The sequence below is a fragment of the Dicentrarchus labrax genome, unplaced genomic scaffold, assembly GCF_905237075.1.
Source record: "Dicentrarchus labrax unplaced genomic scaffold, dlabrax2021, whole genome shotgun sequence".
NCBI classification, from domain to species: Eukaryota; Metazoa; Chordata; class Actinopteri; family Moronidae; genus Dicentrarchus; species Dicentrarchus labrax.
Genome location: NW_026136711.1, coordinates 13,695,274 through 13,711,846, shown reverse-complemented (window position 1 = coordinate 13,711,846; position 16,573 = coordinate 13,695,274). Strand labels below are relative to the sequence as shown.

At 39.9% G+C, this 16,573-nt stretch overlaps 2 protein-coding genes and 1 long non-coding RNA gene across 5 annotated transcripts in view; all 3 read left to right on the top strand.

The window, feature by feature from the left end:
- The first annotated feature begins 682 nt into the window (after positions 1-682).
- On the top strand, positions 683-1,976 carry LOC127371059 (uncharacterized). The gene is made up of 2 exons (XR_007886351.1): positions 683-761; positions 1,164-1,976. It is a non-coding gene; the product is annotated as an uncharacterized LOC127371059 (long non-coding RNA).
- A 1,452-nt stretch (positions 1,977-3,428) lies between these two features.
- Positions 3,429-16,573, top strand: part of LOC127371052 (interferon-induced GTP-binding protein Mx-like) — a 34,634-nt gene continuing 21,489 nt past the window's right edge. Inside the window, exons 1-12 of one of the 3 annotated variants that reach the window (XM_051413620.1) lie at positions 3,429-3,717; positions 4,846-4,983; positions 5,106-5,260; positions 5,662-5,800; positions 6,002-6,200; positions 6,285-6,363; positions 6,447-6,569; positions 6,681-6,822; positions 7,103-7,261; positions 7,397-7,473; positions 7,558-7,818; positions 8,558-9,753. In XM_051413620.1, coding sequence (XP_051269580.1) covers positions 3,531-3,717; positions 4,846-4,983; positions 5,106-5,260; positions 5,662-5,800; positions 6,002-6,200; positions 6,285-6,363; positions 6,447-6,569; positions 6,681-6,822; positions 7,103-7,261; positions 7,397-7,473; positions 7,558-7,818; positions 8,558-8,818 — 1,920 coding nt within the window. In that variant the 5' untranslated portion in view covers positions 3,429-3,530 and the 3' untranslated portion in view covers positions 8,819-9,753. Of the gene's footprint in view, positions 3,718-4,845; positions 4,984-5,105; positions 5,261-5,661; positions 5,801-6,001; positions 6,201-6,284; positions 6,364-6,446; positions 6,570-6,680; positions 6,823-7,102; positions 7,292-7,396; positions 7,474-7,557; positions 7,819-8,557; positions 9,754-16,573 lie in introns of those variants that run through there. The other 2 variants (XM_051413619.1, XM_051413624.1) reach the window with 2 other exon arrangements.
- On the top strand, positions 10,612-14,809 carry LOC127371054 (interferon-induced GTP-binding protein Mx). The gene is made up of 12 exons (XM_051413626.1): positions 10,612-10,823; positions 11,258-11,395; positions 11,506-11,660; positions 11,962-12,100; positions 12,189-12,387; positions 12,489-12,567; positions 12,665-12,787; positions 12,883-13,024; positions 13,097-13,255; positions 13,392-13,468; positions 13,568-13,825; positions 13,942-14,809. Exons 1-12 carry the CDS (start codon positions 10,637-10,639, stop codon positions 14,164-14,166), a joined length of 1,881 nt encoding a protein of 626 aa, XP_051269586.1. The 5' UTR covers positions 10,612-10,636; the 3' UTR covers positions 14,167-14,809.

Here is a 16,573-nt window from a genome sequence, read left to right as displayed (position 1 = left end):
TGAAATCCAACAACCCAGTCACATCTTCGGATTCATTCACTTTCAGCAGCTGGAAATATTCTATTACTTTGATTTTTGATTTTGACAAACAAAACTGGATTTTAATTGTCGTAAGTCTGAATTTTGGGGAGAAATTTAACGGGGAGTAGCAGAAAAGTAATATAACTAGTAATGTTACTAATTACTTTAAGCAGGGAGAGTAATAACTAATGTAATACAATTACTTCTGAAAAAGTGTAATGAGTAATAAATCAAATGTTTTGAGAAAACTGCTCATGAGGGTGTTTTGTAAAGAAAAACCATCAGATTCAGATCTTGTGGCATGTGTGACCTTTAAAACAAAAAAGCAATGTTCACTTGACATTGAGATTTTTTTTTTATCTCCAGTCTCACCCCTTTATGCACTCTCATGTCCTTCAGCAGCCGATCAGACCAGTCCTCATTGCTGTGATACGGAGGCTTTTCCTGAGTGCTGCATGGGGAGGAGTGGGCCCCACATGTACCATGTCACCACCCCAGCACCCTGCATATTAAAGAGGAGCAACGCCACAGGGTTGATCAGCAGGGACCGTCTTGTAGGCAGCAGTGTCATAACGCCATGTCTTCTCAGGTTGTAGAAGGAGAAAGTCACACACCGCCCTCACACCTCGCAATATTAACTGTTGAACAAACAGCAGATATAAAAACTGAGTCTGAAGGCGGTGCGATACAAACATCTCTGTCAACCAGGGAGGCTGAGATCCCTCAAGAAACCCTGATAGGTGAGGAGAGAATTGGGTAAGCTCAAATAAATATCCATCTGTGTGCTGGAGTGTGTTAAACACCAAAACCTGTGTATTTGTGATAACAAAGAGATGCTTTATATACTGAGATATTTTGATTGGGTTTGACAGATCCAACATGTCCATTTGACAATGCAGCCACCAAACTGCATCAGAGTGGATCATTTCATAATACAGTTGATATTTACATTCATGTTACATGGTCAGTTGATGATGTTTTCACTGCATGCCATCAACAACAAGGGGGAAGTTCCCTAATGCATCACTGGATGTTCTTTGCTTTAGTTTGAACATGCAGATAACAGTAACTAAATGTTAAAGCAGGTATAGATGTAGGCTTGTTTGCAACTTTAGTACATTGTCACCCCTTTGTCCTCGTAGATCCGCTTGAAATCACTCATGAGCATGGTGGCCCGATGAACAGAAGCACATTGAACAAGACTGGAGCCCCTGTCAGGACCACAAGGACCCTGATCACCCTCAGATCAAAGTGGAAGAGTTTACATCATCTAGTCCTCAGGACGAGACCAACCACGAATACAAACTCCCTCCTCAGTCGGAGAGGTGTGTGTGCGTTTATGATGAGCCTCATTCTACCGGTCCCAGCCACGACCAGACTGTGACCAGTCAAACAAAGAGACAAGACGCTGACGGAGGAGGCTGCAGAGCTTCTCTGCCCTTCTACTCTGAAATCAAAGTAAATACGGAGAGAATGCAGAAGGTGTGGTGAATGGAGAATGTATGAATGCGCTCACACCAACAGGAACAAGGCCAAAGAAGTTGTGCAGTGAAGGTGGAAACTGTATTGGAGAGGAAGAATACATGAGTGATATCACCAGGGAGAGAAGACACACTTGTCCAATGTGTGCAAAAAAGAGTCGAGCCATTTGCCATCCTGAGTGGCCAAAGAAACAGTTCATGTTTGAATTAACATGTGTGGCAACAAAACCTTATTGTGGTCAGTTGTTTTTTTTAAATCCAGTTAAAGTCATTCTCCTCTAATATACAGGGTGCTCATACAAGTGTGTCATGTATACATTGTTTTCTAATGTTAAAGGTCACACATGTCACATCATCTAAACCTGCTACATTTATTTATAAACCAAGGGATGGGGATGCATTTGTAGCACTGTATTTCCTACATTTGTAATCAATCAGAGCTTGCATTATGAAATTAAATGAGTTCAGGTGTATCATCTCTTTCAGCCTGGCTTTATTTGGCACTTATTTTTTTATGGGATCACAATATCTATATGGGAGACTTTGGAGAATATAAAAAACATTGTTGTGCTTTGTTCTACCTCTGGTAGGGATATCTGGAAAAGTAAAGCACTTTTGGGGTCCTTCCCCATTTAGTACCAGCTGTTGAAGACTCAACATGGACAAAACCTGTCCCTTAATCCCATAAAGGGGGAGGAAATTTCATCGAACTCCATCACTTCGCCCCAGTAGTTTCCATCTACTTCACTACTTGCAGGCTCAACAGGGGGCTCTAATCCGGAGGTTATATTCCTTTTTTAAACACAATTTCTCTGCAGGAGACAAGAAGTCCTCATCATGAACACTCTGAACCAGCAGTATGAGGAGAAGGTGCGTCCCTGCATTGACCTCATTGACTCTCTTCACTCTCTGGGTGTAGAGAAGGACTTGGCGCTGCCTGCTATCACCGTGATTGGAGACCAAAGCTCGGGGAAGAGCTCCGTGTTGGAGGCGCTGTGTGCGAATTGCTATATGAGATTACGAGTTCAGTACCATATTCAAAGGGGTTCGAGTATAAAGGCCAGTCTTTTTATAGGTGGCTATTTCCAATGAAGCTGCATGTTGATGTTGTACCTGGTCAGTAGTGCAGCTACATTTTACTAGTATATGCTGTTAGGTAACAAAACCCCCAGCTGTTAAATATATGTACAGTACAAAGCACAACATGTCTCTGCGAACTGTATGGAGTGCTCATTTTAATTGTTAATTGTCTATAAACAATATTGCATTAAATAGTATTAAAGAAAAATATAGTCCTACCCCAAAACGGTATGTAAGTAAGGACTGTGCAGTTACCATCCAGCACTAATGCCAGGTCAAAATGATCACACTCTCCTCTCTGACTCTTCTATGCATACCCTTCATATGCATCATACCAGTTTGCAAACAGCAACTTTCCCAAGTGTGATGTGGAAACCTGAAGCATCCTGAGCACACACAGTGCGAAAATGAAATTGTATTGGAGGAAATAAGAATAGAAACTGAAAAGTCTGAAAGTGGCAATAGACAGAAAATATAGACCTACAGATTGATGCTGAATGCAGTTGATGTAGTAAATAGAAATCATAATATTCTTTTAATGAATCATTTTTTTCAGTTTTTTACAGTTTTATTTTATTTTATTAATTATTCAAACAACAAGAACACTTAATGCTAAAAGCATAGTGAGCTGAGGAATGGCCAGGCAGTTTTTAATATGTAAATCATATTGTAGAATATTTTTACCCAAACAATAATAACTCTATTTCCCCACATCTAAAACGAATGTTTTGAATTACATTACATAATTGTAGATCATCCGGTCTGTTTGTCCCATGAACCGGAGAAGAAATGAAAGATAAGGAAACGAAACTTAACTCCACATTTAAGCAGAGGTTACAGTTTCGATTTTCCTCACTCTAGATGCTGCAGGCTCCACACGGACACTCCTGCTGGTGAATAGCTCGGTTCTCCAGCGGTTTTATTCCTTTTTAAAACACAGCCATCATCATGAACGCTCTGAACCAGCAGTATGAGGAGAAGGTGCGTCCCTGCATTGACCTCATTGACTCTCTTCGCTCTCTGGGTGTAGAGAAGGACTTGGCGCTACCTGCTATTGCCGTGATTGGAGACCAAAGCTCGGGGAAGAGCTCCGTGTTGGAGGCGCTGTCAGGGGTGGCTCTGCCGAGAGGGAGTGGTAAGTTACAGTCAGTGACAAAACTGTCTATCTATCTATCTATCTATCTATCTATCTATCTATCTATCTATCTATCTCTTTCAAACAAAGGCAACTCAAAGTGCAAAGAAAAGCATTAGAATGACGTAAACAATAACATCAATTGTGATAGAATAAAATGAAGATTTATTAAATGAAATACAAATGGAATAGAGCAGAAATACAGTTACAACTCTACATCTAGCTCTGTCTTTGTCTCCTCCATCATCTTGCTAGATGCTCCATTCTCTATACTCTATTATCAATTATGGAAATTGTCGAAATGTCCAAACCTGCCTGGCTGGTTTTACAGTAGGTTCTGGGTGTAGGTGAGGGCACCATGCCAACTTGTAGGCAACAACATTATTCCCTGGCAGCAGTTAATTGTAGTGCTGTATTGCAGGGTCACTCTCAGTGAATATTATGTATATAAAATGACTCTCTGTTTACCATCACCTTATCTGTAGAAATGAGGTAATAATGTTGTACAGTAACTATTTCTCCATTATTACCAACAGTTATCTTATGTGGTTGTTATCTTCTTAGAGTTTAAGATTCTGACCATAAACTGCAACATCCCTCCTTTGGGTCCTGTCATCTTTCCACTGACACTATCTAATCAGGGCATAAAATGGCCCTGAAAAAGAGGGAAGTTTAATAGTTTTTAATATATTTAAAAATAGAGACAGGGAGTGTTCAGTTGAGGGTAAAGACAAAGCACTTTTTACCTTTGACATAAATAACATCAACAAAAGTGGCCTGTTCATTCAATGATTTCATTCAATCACAGAGCAAAAGACTACATTTATGCTAAGGCCCATTCATTAACTGATTTTATTGACTATATCAGTTGCTGACCGACCTATGTGGTCACATACAGTATAGAATTAAAGAGACTGACTTAAGAAATTGAATGATTAAATGAAAAATCATATGCGAGGAAAGTCATGTATTCCTAAATGTTATAATAAATGTACCAGCTGTAAGTGAGACAATGTGTGGGAGTTTTTTCACATTTATTCAAGTTGTTCCTTCTTACACACCTCTCAGACTTTTAGGTATTTTATCAATTATCCAAACACACAAGGATTTCACTTTTACTTTTGTCAGGCATTGTGACAAGATGTCCTCTCGAACTAAAGATGAAGAGAAAGAATGAAGGAGAGGAGTGGTACGGAAAGATAACCTACATTGGCTTTGAGGAAAATATAAAGGACCCTGCAGATGTGGAAAAAAAGATTCGAGAAGGTACACTAATGGCATTCTTAAATGTCACTATGAAATGCAAAGTATTTAAGGAGGTTGAAGGTAGTTTTCAGTGATCAGCACTTCATTTTGCAATCATCATACATCATGTCCTCTCTCTCTAGCTCAGAATAAAATAGCTGGGCCCGGGTCAGGGATCAGTGAAGACCTCATCAGTCTGGAGATCGCCTCTCCTGATGTTCCAGACCTGACGCTCATTGACCTGCCCGGCATCGCCAGGGTGGCTGTAAAGGGACAGCCAGAGAACATTGGAGACCAGGTAGAACTCCGTACTTTTCACATATCTCAACAATATTGAACAGATTGCCATCAAATCTGGTGCAAACAGTCATGTCCTCAACGGATGAGTCCTTATCCCTCGGGTTTCCTAGCGCCATAAACAGATCACATTTCCACGAAATGTCACTTCGTGTCAGGATATTTCAGAAAGTGATCACTGACTTCCCATGAAATTTTCTGTGGATATTAATGCAACTCAAATAACAAATCACAGCCTGTGCTTATTACAGCCTCAGGGGGCCGTTAGTGTGGCAATACCTCTTTACTCTTAGTATTATACGTTCATTATTTGATTAGAACAGCACCAAACACAATGGGGATTTGATTCTTGTGAAGTTTTTAACTTTATATACTTGATATGAATTGAATAAATACTTTCAGATTAAGAGACTGATCCAGAAGTACATCACAAAACAAGAAACCATCAGCTTGGTGGTTGTTCCTTGCAACGTGGACATAGCAACCACAGAGGCTTTGAAGATGGCAAAGGAAGTGGATCCTGATGGAGGGAGGAGTTTAGGTAAATAGAGAATTAGTAAATTAGTAAGAAAATTATAATAATAACTTAATATACGGTTGAAAAACAATTTAATTTAATTTGTGAAAATAAATGTTCCTTATATTATTTAATGTTTTACATAGTAGGAGGAAGTGGATCTCAACCTGTCGAACAATGACCACATATAGTAATATCCACTCTCTCTCTCTCTCTCTCTCTCAGGTATCTTGACCAAGCCTGATCTGGTGGACAAAGGGACGGAGGAGACTGTGGTTAACACTGTCCATAATGAGATCATCCACCTGAGGAAGGGCTACATGATCGTCAAGTGCAGGGGTCAGAAGGAGATCAAAGAGAAGGTTACTCTTACTGAAGCAATAGAAAGAGAGAAAGCCTTCTTCAAAGATCATGTGCATTTCCAGTAAGTTCAATATTTTGGGGTAATAAAAACGTGGATTGCACTTTGACAGGTTGTGAATTCAGTAACTTTGTACTTTTGCCGTAGAATTCTCTACGATGAAGGTCTTGCCACTGTTCCTAAACTGGCAGAAAAACTCACCCTTGAGCTGGTGCATCATATCCAGGTGAAGTATTAACCTTAACAGTTCAGTTCAGACTACTTTGCCCACTTCATGTGTGAAAATTGTGATCCCTGTGTGATTTGTAGAAATCTCTGCCTCGATTAGAAGAGCAGATAGAGAAGAAACTAATAGAGACTCAGGTAGAGCTCAACAAATATGGCAATGGACCCCCACCTGACACATCAGAGAGACTTGGTTTCCTCATTGATGTGAGTTTACTAGCTGACACTTTTTACACTGCACCTCATGACCAAAAGTGGATTTGAGCTTCTGAAAAACTAATTTGCCCTTTTCTTATATCTGATCCTGTTATATTTTAGAGAGTGACAGCATTTACACAGGATGCTATCAGCCTCACCTCAGGAGAGGAACTCAAATCTGGAGTCAGGCTCAATATCTTTTCCATGCTCAGGAAAGAGTTTGCAGCATGGAAAGAAATGATAGAGCGGTCTGGAGTAACATGTAAGTGCATAAACAACTTCGTCATTACATCACTTTTGATGTCTTTGTTGGCCATGGCTTCCATACTACAAAATTGTGACTTAATATTTAAAGAAAACTATTGAGTAAGACAGATTTTTCTTCTCGCTATGAAAAATGCGTTCTATTTTACATTTTCAAATATGAATAACAAATAAATGATAACTTGTACAACCACCTAGGTTTAGTTTAGCTCCAGGCTGCTGTAATGGCCACTACTAACCAAGTCTTCTTTTGTTTCACAAATGTATCCCTATTGCAGTCAACTGGAATATTGAGAAAGAGGTGGCTCAGTATGAGCGAAAGTACCGTGGAAGAGAACTGCCGGGCTTCATCAACTACAAGACCTTTGAGGGCATGGTCAAGGAGCAGATCAAACAGCTGGAAGAGCCAGCTGTGCTGAAACTCAAAGAAGTGGCAGGCATGTCTTATTATGATGCAATAATTGCAGGTTTACATACATATTCAGATTACATCCAAATATCTAATACATTGAAGATATTATTTTATCTTGTATTTTTCACTCATATGTCTGATTTTTCTTTTCTTTTTTCAGAAATTGTGAAGAAAGAGCTTTTCAAGGTGGCACAAAACAGCTTTGTTGGATTCCCTAACCTGATGCGAGCAGCCAAGGTGTCATTTTCATTGCCCATAGCTACAGTATACATTTGACTAAACACTGTTGAATGTTTACTGACACATATTTATGTCCTTCAGATGATGATTGAAGCCATCAGAAAGGAGAAGGAGATTGTAGCAGAGTCCATGCTGAGAACCCAGTTTAAGATGGAGTCGATTGTTTACACTCAGGACAGCACATACAGCAAGAAGTTGGGGAAGCGGAAGAGGGAAGATCTACAGGACGGTGTGACTGGCTTGGGTACACAAGTGAAGCTGAACACCAGTAGCACTGTGGGCAACAATGGCACTGGGGCCACCCTGAAAGAGATGTTAAAACACCTTAAATCCTACTACCAAGTTAGTGTCATTTTTATGTTGTACATTTTATAATACACGTTCACCCACATTTTAGACACCGAATAAGAGTGGGAAAGAATTTTAGTTCATTTTCAAGAACATTATCTTAATTTGTTACTGTAATGATGATGGCTGTCAAAAACAGCCAACATGATGAACTCTCCAAAGGCAACACTTTAAAATAACAATTCTCTAAACAGTGAATTCCTTCATAAATAGTGAAATCATAGTAATAATTAGTTCAGTCAGACAACTCACGTTTAAAATGTTAATTACAACAGTAATTATAAATAAATCATTTAGATATCATATTTCAAACAGACATTCAGATATTCTGTCCAGGTGAGTGTTGTCTGTACAGTGTGAATAGGAACTGCTAGTAGCCAAAGCAGCAGGAGTTTTTATGATGCAGATGTCCCTAATTGTAAACAAATAAGATTATAGGCGAAAAAAACAGAGCTGTACTTAAGTTAAGTTCAATAACTTTTTATCAGTTGTCAGCAGTGCAGAATAACAAAACACAATCTAGTTTAATGTGGACCTCCCATTGCATACATCTCCTTTATTTAAGCTAAACATATAGACGTATGTATGAGGAGTAGACAACCATTTAATGCAGAAAATGAAGCAGAGTAGGCATTTTCTAACAATTCCGGGTATAATCTGAATACTAATATTTTTGTGACATAAACAGATATAGATAGTAGCTTTGTGTTACTTCCCCCTCTCCAAACCACAGATTGCTGGCCAGCGTCTGGCTGACCAGATCCCCCTGGTGATCCGCTACCAGATGTTGCAGGAGTCTGCTGTCCAGCTGCAGAGGGAGATGCTGCAGATGCTTCAGGACAAAGAGAAAAACAAGGTCCTGCTTCACGAAGACTCTGGCATAACAAACAAGAGAATCCACCTTCAGAAGCGCCTTGAGCGCCTCTCAAAGGCACGCCTTCTGTTGACTGACTTCAGCATGAACATATACAACTTCAACACAACACAACTGTAGTGCAAACCAGATTTGTAATAGAAGAAGAAGCTCAGATATTATATTGGTTACATAGATTTTTATGTTTTGGGCATAATTAGTCGTGTATTTTATTAAAAGTGATATAAAAAGAGGGAATTGTTAAATTATCAGATTATATATTCTATTATATGCTTATGTTTCATGAATAATTTCAGACGTATTCCATTCCATGTTAGTTATTGTGCGTATTTTGTTGTGTTTTTCTTTTTTTTTTCTGGGTTTGTTTTTGACACCCTACATGCAACCACAAGAGCTGCCTCTTAATCAATCTGAAGCAGGCATGTTTGATCTAAGCTCATAGTTTAGGTATTACAGACATTTTCACCAGTATTAACAGGAAAAGTACAGTTTACTCAGCTCAGTTCTATTGGAGTGTCCCAGTGAGCCATCATTATAAGAGGGTCTAACAGGAGGGAGGTGTGTCTACTCTTGTAGCAACGTTTTGAAGCACTTTGCCCACAAGAACTTTATTTAACGACATTTAATAACATAAAACTTAAGTAGCATTAATGTAATGTTAGGTTCTATCAAATACTAGTTATATATTCAAGAATCCTAATTTACCACCGCACACAGGAATGACTTTACAGTGATTTATTAGGCGTGAGCGACGTGTTTCGCCTGTAGCTTCCTCAAGTTTGCTGATCCAAAGGGGAATCATTACAGTGTGCCAGTTTTGATTTTTAACTACATGACTGTTTGTTTATTTTTGCTAACTTTGTTGACAAACACATAATCACTTTACACAACAGGCTAATCATTAACCTGACTAAGGTTAACAATGATTCATTAAACATTTAGACCTTCATTTTCCTCCTTGAACATTCCACTTTCTGTGTGGCTTTCTTTTTTTTTTTTTTTTTTACAGGTTTTTGTATATTTTACATTTCAATTAAAGTAACTTTCTTTTTGAACAGCTGTTTTCTGTTGCATATTTGTGACCACTACTGTTTGGTCTGAGGTGTTGTTGCTCTAGATCATTTGCTTAAAGGTAGTATCTCACATTCCCATTTTGCACATTTTTGTTTCAAAATTAAGGAAACATTGGTGAATCCCAGAAAGCAATGGATACTAACCAAATAATAATAAATTGTGGATATGAACAAAAAAAAACAGGTTTTTCACCCCACATTCAAGTGTGGCCACAGGGAGAGTGGTCTGCTTTTCAGGTGACAGTGAAGACTATATACAGTGATATAGCTGTATTCTTGAATAAACTGTAGAGCGTTGTGTCATGTATGAACGGTTTATTAAGGACTGCAACTTTTTTTTAAATATTAAAGCAGAAAAAAAGTTACAAAAACATATCTGACAATGGGCCCATAAAAGAGGTCAACAGATGAACTGTGTGTGTCATAAGAATTTAGTTTTTGAGTTCAAATATGTCATTTGAGAAGCTTTTCTAAGCGAACATTGATATATGTGATTGCTTGTGATTAACTCAGCATATATTTCCTCCACCTCTTAAAGTCTCCATGGCACCCGGCCACCGCATGAATATTTCTCTAAAACTACCCCTGTTATCTATTTTACATAAACGTGCCTAAGTTGAATTTACAGTATATTACCTCAAGTATTGACCCTGACTAGTCAACTAGGTAGGCTCCTTCACAAAACCTTAAAACTAAAGCATTTGTCACATGAGGAACACACCCTGTTTTTCTGGTTGCATCGCAATGTGCACTATTTACATCCGTCACACTGAGCTGATTAAAATCTGACTTTCGACGACACTGGCAAGAATTTTCATTTAGTTATCTTTCATTTCCTTTTTACAGGAGACAAGAAGTCCTCATCATGAACGCTCTGAACCAGCAGTATGAGGAGAAGGTGCGTCCCTGCATTGACCTCATTGACTCTCTTCGCTCTCTGGGTGTAGAGAAGGACTTGGCGCTACCTGCTATCGCCGTGATTGGAGACCAAAGCTCGGGGAAGAGCTCCGTGTTGGAGGCGCTGTCAGGGGTGGCTCTGCTGAGAGGGAGTGGTAAGTTACAGTCAGTGACAAAACTGTCTATCTAACTCTGTTGTTGGTCTCCTCCATCATCTTGCTAGATGTTGTTCACTAGTTTAATTTTGTCCATCTGCCTTTTGGCACTGACTCCTCATTTTTAAAGGCACACTATGCAAGATTTGTACCTTAATATAACAGCTTCGAAGTCATTTCGATGGTAAACAAACTCGTAGTATAGCGAATCATACCGATAGTAACGCTGGGGAGGGACGCCGCTGGCAGGACCAGCAATGCAAGTTAGACTTCTCTCTAGCATATTTATTATGCTTGGAACATATTTTGTACCTTATATTCATCTTACATTTATAATACTGGTATAACCTACTACTGCTTTTCATAATTTCACCAAACACACTGGTTTTCACTCATTTTCCTGCTTTCTCATTATTCACTCTTTCGTAATTCAGGCATTGTGACAAGATGTCCTCTCGAACTGAAGATGAAGAGAAAGAAAGAAGGAGAGGAGTGGTACGGAAAGATAAGCTACCAGGACTTTGAGGAAGAGATAGAAGACCCTGCAGATGTGGAGAAAAAGATTAGAGCAGGTACAGTATTCTTACACATAAGTATTGATGGTGCTGCTGTTTTAATTTTTTAAGGTTTCAGTTCACTTCCATCCTTTGTAATCATCACACACGGTGTTCTCTTGCTTCAGCTCAGGATGAAATGGCCGGGGTCGGGGTGGGGATCAGTGATGACCTCATCAGTCTGGAGATCGCCTCTCCTGATGTTCCAGACCTGACGCTCATTGATCTGCCCGGCATCGCCAGGGTGGCTGTAAAGGGTCAGCCAGAGAACATTGGAGACCAGGTATGCTTCTTCATTGTCCCTGAATCACGCTGTCAACATCGAGACAGTTTCTTTGGTAGAAAATTGTTCTGTGGAAAAGTATGGACAGTGAGGTTAAACCTGGGCGTTCTGTTTCCCAACCCTCAGGCCAAAAAGAAAATTAGACTGCCAAGGAAAATCCTAAAGCATCATTGAGCCACAAACAAGGCTATAGACTTTCAGTCTTGTAATATTAACTCATTATGTGAATAGAACTAACTTAGGCACTATTGATAGTAGTACAACTTATGACTTGATGTACAATATGAACTATTACTTTCAGATTAAGAGACTGATCCAGAAGTTCATAACAAAACAAGAAACCATCAGCTTGGTGGTTGTTCCTTGTAACGTGGACATAGCAACCACAGAGGCTTTGAACATGGCCCAGCGGGTGGATCCTGATGGAGAGAGGACTTTGGGTAAATAGAGCTGATTTCAGAAAAGGGCCACTGGGTCACGTTGCTTGACTTCTAAACAGTTCCCTGTCTGTTTGTTCTTCTCTCTCAGGTATCTTGACCAAGCCTGATCTGGTGGACAAAGGGACGGAAGAGACCGTGGTTGACATTGTCCATAATGAGGTCATCCACCTGAGGAAGGGCTACATGATCGTCAAGTGCAGGGGTCAGAAGGAGATCACAGAGAAGGTTTCTCTTACTGAAGCAATAGAAAGAGAGAAAGCCTTCTTCAAAGATCATGTGTTTTTCCAGTAAGTTCAGACTTTTTGGATAATTATACAAACTATTTATGTAATAAACTGTTGGACAGGTTGTGCAGCATGTACTCAGTAGCTTTTCATTCTTGCTGTAGCACTCTCTACAATGACGGTCTTGCCACTGTTCCGAAACTGGCTGAGAAACTCACACTTGAGCTGGTGCATCACATTGAGGTGAATGTTTCTTGTTGCTTCCCCTAAAGAATGTACTGTGTAAATGACTGATAGACTACCTTAGGTGTTAAGGTTTTGCTCACTGTGTAAATTGCAGAGATCTCTGCCTCGACTTGAAGAGCAGATAGAGGAGAAACTACAACAGACTCGTGCAGAGTTGGAGAGATATGGCAACGGACCTCCATCTGACGCAGCTGAGAGACTCATCTTCCTCATTGATGTGAGCTCCTTCACACTACATAACATTTACCTGCTCATCACCAACATGACTTTGTCTTTTAATAAATATGAAACACCTGTAAACAACTGTTTCAGAAAGTGACAGCGTTCACTCAGGATGCCATCAGTCTGACTAAAGGAGAGGAACTTAAGTGTGGAGACAGGCTGAATGTCTTTTCTACACTCAGAAAAGAGTTTGGGAAGTGGAATGCCCACCTGGACCACTCAGGAGAAAACTGTGAGTGTATTATTTTAATCTGGTCTACAGACGTCCAACAGCAGGACTCTGAAACATAAGTTTGTGTTGCAGTTAACGATAAAATTGAGAGAGAGGTGGAGGAGTATGAGGAGAGGTACCGTGGAAGAGAACTGCCAGGCTTCATCAACTACAAGACCTTTGAGTTCATGGTCAAGGAGCAGATCAAACAGCTGGAAGAACCAGCTGTCAAGGGACTCAAGGACATAGGAGGTATATGATTGAGTATATGACCGATTGAATGTGTCTTTTGTATTGCTCATGCTTTCCTTTATTATCATACAAGCACCAGTGAAGGACTGAGTGGACATCAAGCTGCTGTATCTTCTTGTATTTCTGTTTCCTTCAGATGCTGTTAGGAAGGTGTTCATACAGCTGGCCCACAGTAGCTTCACTGGATATCCCAACCTCATGAAAACAGCCAAGGTAGCCATCAGCTCAGAGTTGACATTTAAGTAGTCGTCAGTATTTTGACAAAATGTATAATTTTTCAGTGTTCGAACTGACCAGAATCTCATTTTCTAGGCAAAGATTGAAGCCATAAAGCAAGAAAAAGAGTCCACGGCTGAAACCATGCTGAGAACCCAGTTCAAGATGGAGCTGCTTGTTTACTCTCAGGACAGGTCCTACAGCAGCAGTTTGAATGACAGAAAGAGAGAGGAGGATGAGGACGAAAACAAAGAGAGAGGTGTATCAGTTAATAAAGAAAGGAGTATTGTTTACTGCATGGACAATCATGCAACGCTTCAGGAGCTGATGTTGCACCTTAAGTCGTATTACAAAGTAAGTTTTAATCTAGAGGAATCATTCATGAACCAAAGCAATAACAGAAAGGTTTTGACAGAGGTTGTTTTTCAATAACGGCCCTCATCTTTCACTTCTTCTGTTTCTTCCTTCAGATTGCCAGCCAGCGTCTGTCTGACCAGATCCCACTGGTGATCCGCTACCAGATGTTGCAGGAGTCTGCCGTCCAGCTGCAGAGAGAGATGCTGCAGGTGCTGCAGGAGAAGGAGAATTCGGAGTTCTTGCTGAAGGAGGATTTTGACATTGGCAGCAAGAGGGCTGCTTTGGAAAGTCGCCTCAAACGCCTCATGAAGGCCCGCGCATACCTGGTGGAGTTCTAGAGGGTATCAAGGCCTGACAGCACGATTTTGCTTTTTAACCATTTACATACATTAATATTTGGGTACATTAGGGGTGGGTACATTATTTGTTACAGTGGGTCTTGAGTGTATACTGTACACAAGTTATTTATTTGATGCAACAGCTAAATCTGAATATTTGAACATGTCATCCTATCAGAAAATGGTCTCAAAACTATAAGTTACTAACAGTTACTATAAAAAAATTGTTCAACCAGTCATCAGAACAAGAATGAATCAGAAACACTGCAGCGACATGATGATTCTGTCTCATATGGTGAGGACCAGACTTGGATATTGTTGGTAATTAATACGTTTTACCAGGTTTTTCATGTACTCTGACTGTTTTTTTTTTCTTTATCTTTTTTAACTACTTCAGAGGAGCTCCCATTCTTAACACAGCACACTTGATATACTGTATAATAGAATATTGATAAGCTTACCTAGTTTTTTTCGAAACATGTCACATAATTGAATATAGATTAGCTTACTTATTTTTAATTTTTTGTATACTTTTTCACATTATGAAAGCAAAATCTATCCTGTCCAGTTATTTTTTTGTACAGTTTGAATAGTGTGCTTAAACCTAATTATAATGAAACAGATAAAAAAAAAGTAACCATCATGTGCTCTGTTCAGTGTGTGGTTGCTAGTGCGGACATCACAGGTTGCCAGTTGCCTGGTTTCATGCTGCACCACATCACCTAAAAGCTGAACTCCTGTTTCAGGCTGGGACAGGAAACACCACAGGCCAACTTTCTGACAAATGAGTTCATGTTGGGAGGGACCAGGCCTGAGCTATTTTACATCTTATACATTATCTAAGTTTAACATTGGGTGTCTTTGGCTTTTGATTCGTCATTATTTTCAAATATTTCTATACATTGTAAAAACTGACCACTGTTCATCTGAAAGTTTCTTTAGGCAATAGAAACAATCACAACTATCTTTACCTGATATTCAATAAGAGTTCATTCAAAAGAGTAATGTTACTGATGGTCAGGTCCGGCCCTAACCAATTTTGCGCCCTAGGCAAGATTTTAGGTGGTGCCCCCCTTGCATCGCAGTAAATTCCACTGCCAGTTATATACGTAGGTATACTCACGCAAGAAACTAAATAGCTTTGTCTTTGACATTTTATTTTATTTTTAGAGAAACAAGTTGCTCAATCAAAACAGTTAACAAGAAAATAATAAATTAGAGGAGATGGCCAGTCAGCAGGGTCTATTGGTGCAGCCTTTATTCCTGATGCTGCATCACTGAGTTCTTCTGAGGTGGAGGCGACAGGAGGATCACTTGATGCTGTTGAAGCGATGATGACTGTAGATGGCCCAGGATTTGCAGGAGCTGGATTTAGATATTTCAACAGCGCATCTGAAGAGAGAAGAGGAGTAAATGACACCATTGGGTCTAATAATAAAAGAAATGATTCCAAGAATAAAATTAAATAATAGAAATGAAAAACCTAAGAGATGCATTACTTTCACTGTACTGTACATGAATGATATACATTGCAATTTTTTCTGATATGCAAATTAGATTAGATTAATTCAATTCAATTCAATTCAATTCAATTTTATTTGTATAGCGCCAATTCATAACAGAAGTTATCTCAGGACACTTTTCAAATAGAGCAGGTCTAGACCGAACTCTTTAACATTAATTACAGAGACCCAACAGTACCACCATTAGCAAGCACTTGGCGACAAGGGCAAGGAAAAACTGCCTGTTAAAAGGCAGAAACCTAGGACAGATCCTCCGGCTCTAGGTGGGTGGTCGTCTGTCTCGACCAGTTGGGGTGAGAGAGAGAGAGAGAGAGAGAGAGGCAGAGAGAGAGAGACAGACAGACAGACAGGTGCACAGCAACAACAGTATTGGCAATGGCAGTCAAGCAGGACCATGGCAGGAGGCTCCACCAGGATCCATGAGAACCTGCGAGACGAGAAAGCACAAGAACTCCGGGGAAGAAGTGGAGTTAGTAACATGCATTAAAGGGACATGAATGAGTGCAGAAAGAGAGAGGAAGAGAGTAGCTCAGTGCACCATGGGAAATACCCCGATAGTCTAGGCCTATAGCAGCATAACTAAGGGATGGTTCAGGACTCACCTGATCCAGCCCTAACTATAAGCTTTATCAAAGAGGAATGTCTTAAGCCTACTCTTGAATGTGGTGAGGGTGTCTGCCTCCCGAACCACAACTGGAAGCTGGTTCCACAGGAGAGGAGCTTGGTAACTGAAGGCTCTGGCTCCTGTTCTACTTTTAGAGACTATAGGAACCACAAGTAGCCCAGCATTCAGAGAACGTAGTGTTCTAGTGGGGTAATAGGGTACTATGAGCTCTTTAAGATATGAAGGGGCCTGACCATGAAGAGCTTTATAGGTGAGGAGG

Excerpts from the sequence above, each read along its gene's own strand:
- LOC127371054 (XM_051413626.1), top strand. The coding sequence starts at position 10,637 with ATGAACGCTCTGAACCAGCAGTATGAGGAGAAGGTGCGTCCCTGCATT. Across the intron at positions 12,568-12,664 it reads AGCTGGTGCATCACATTGAG|AGATCTCTGCCTCGACTTGA; the intron begins GTGAATGTTTCT and ends TGTAAATTGCAG. Across the intron at positions 13,256-13,391 it reads GGGACTCAAGGACATAGGAG|ATGCTGTTAGGAAGGTGTTC; the intron begins GTATATGATTGA and ends TGTTTCCTTCAG.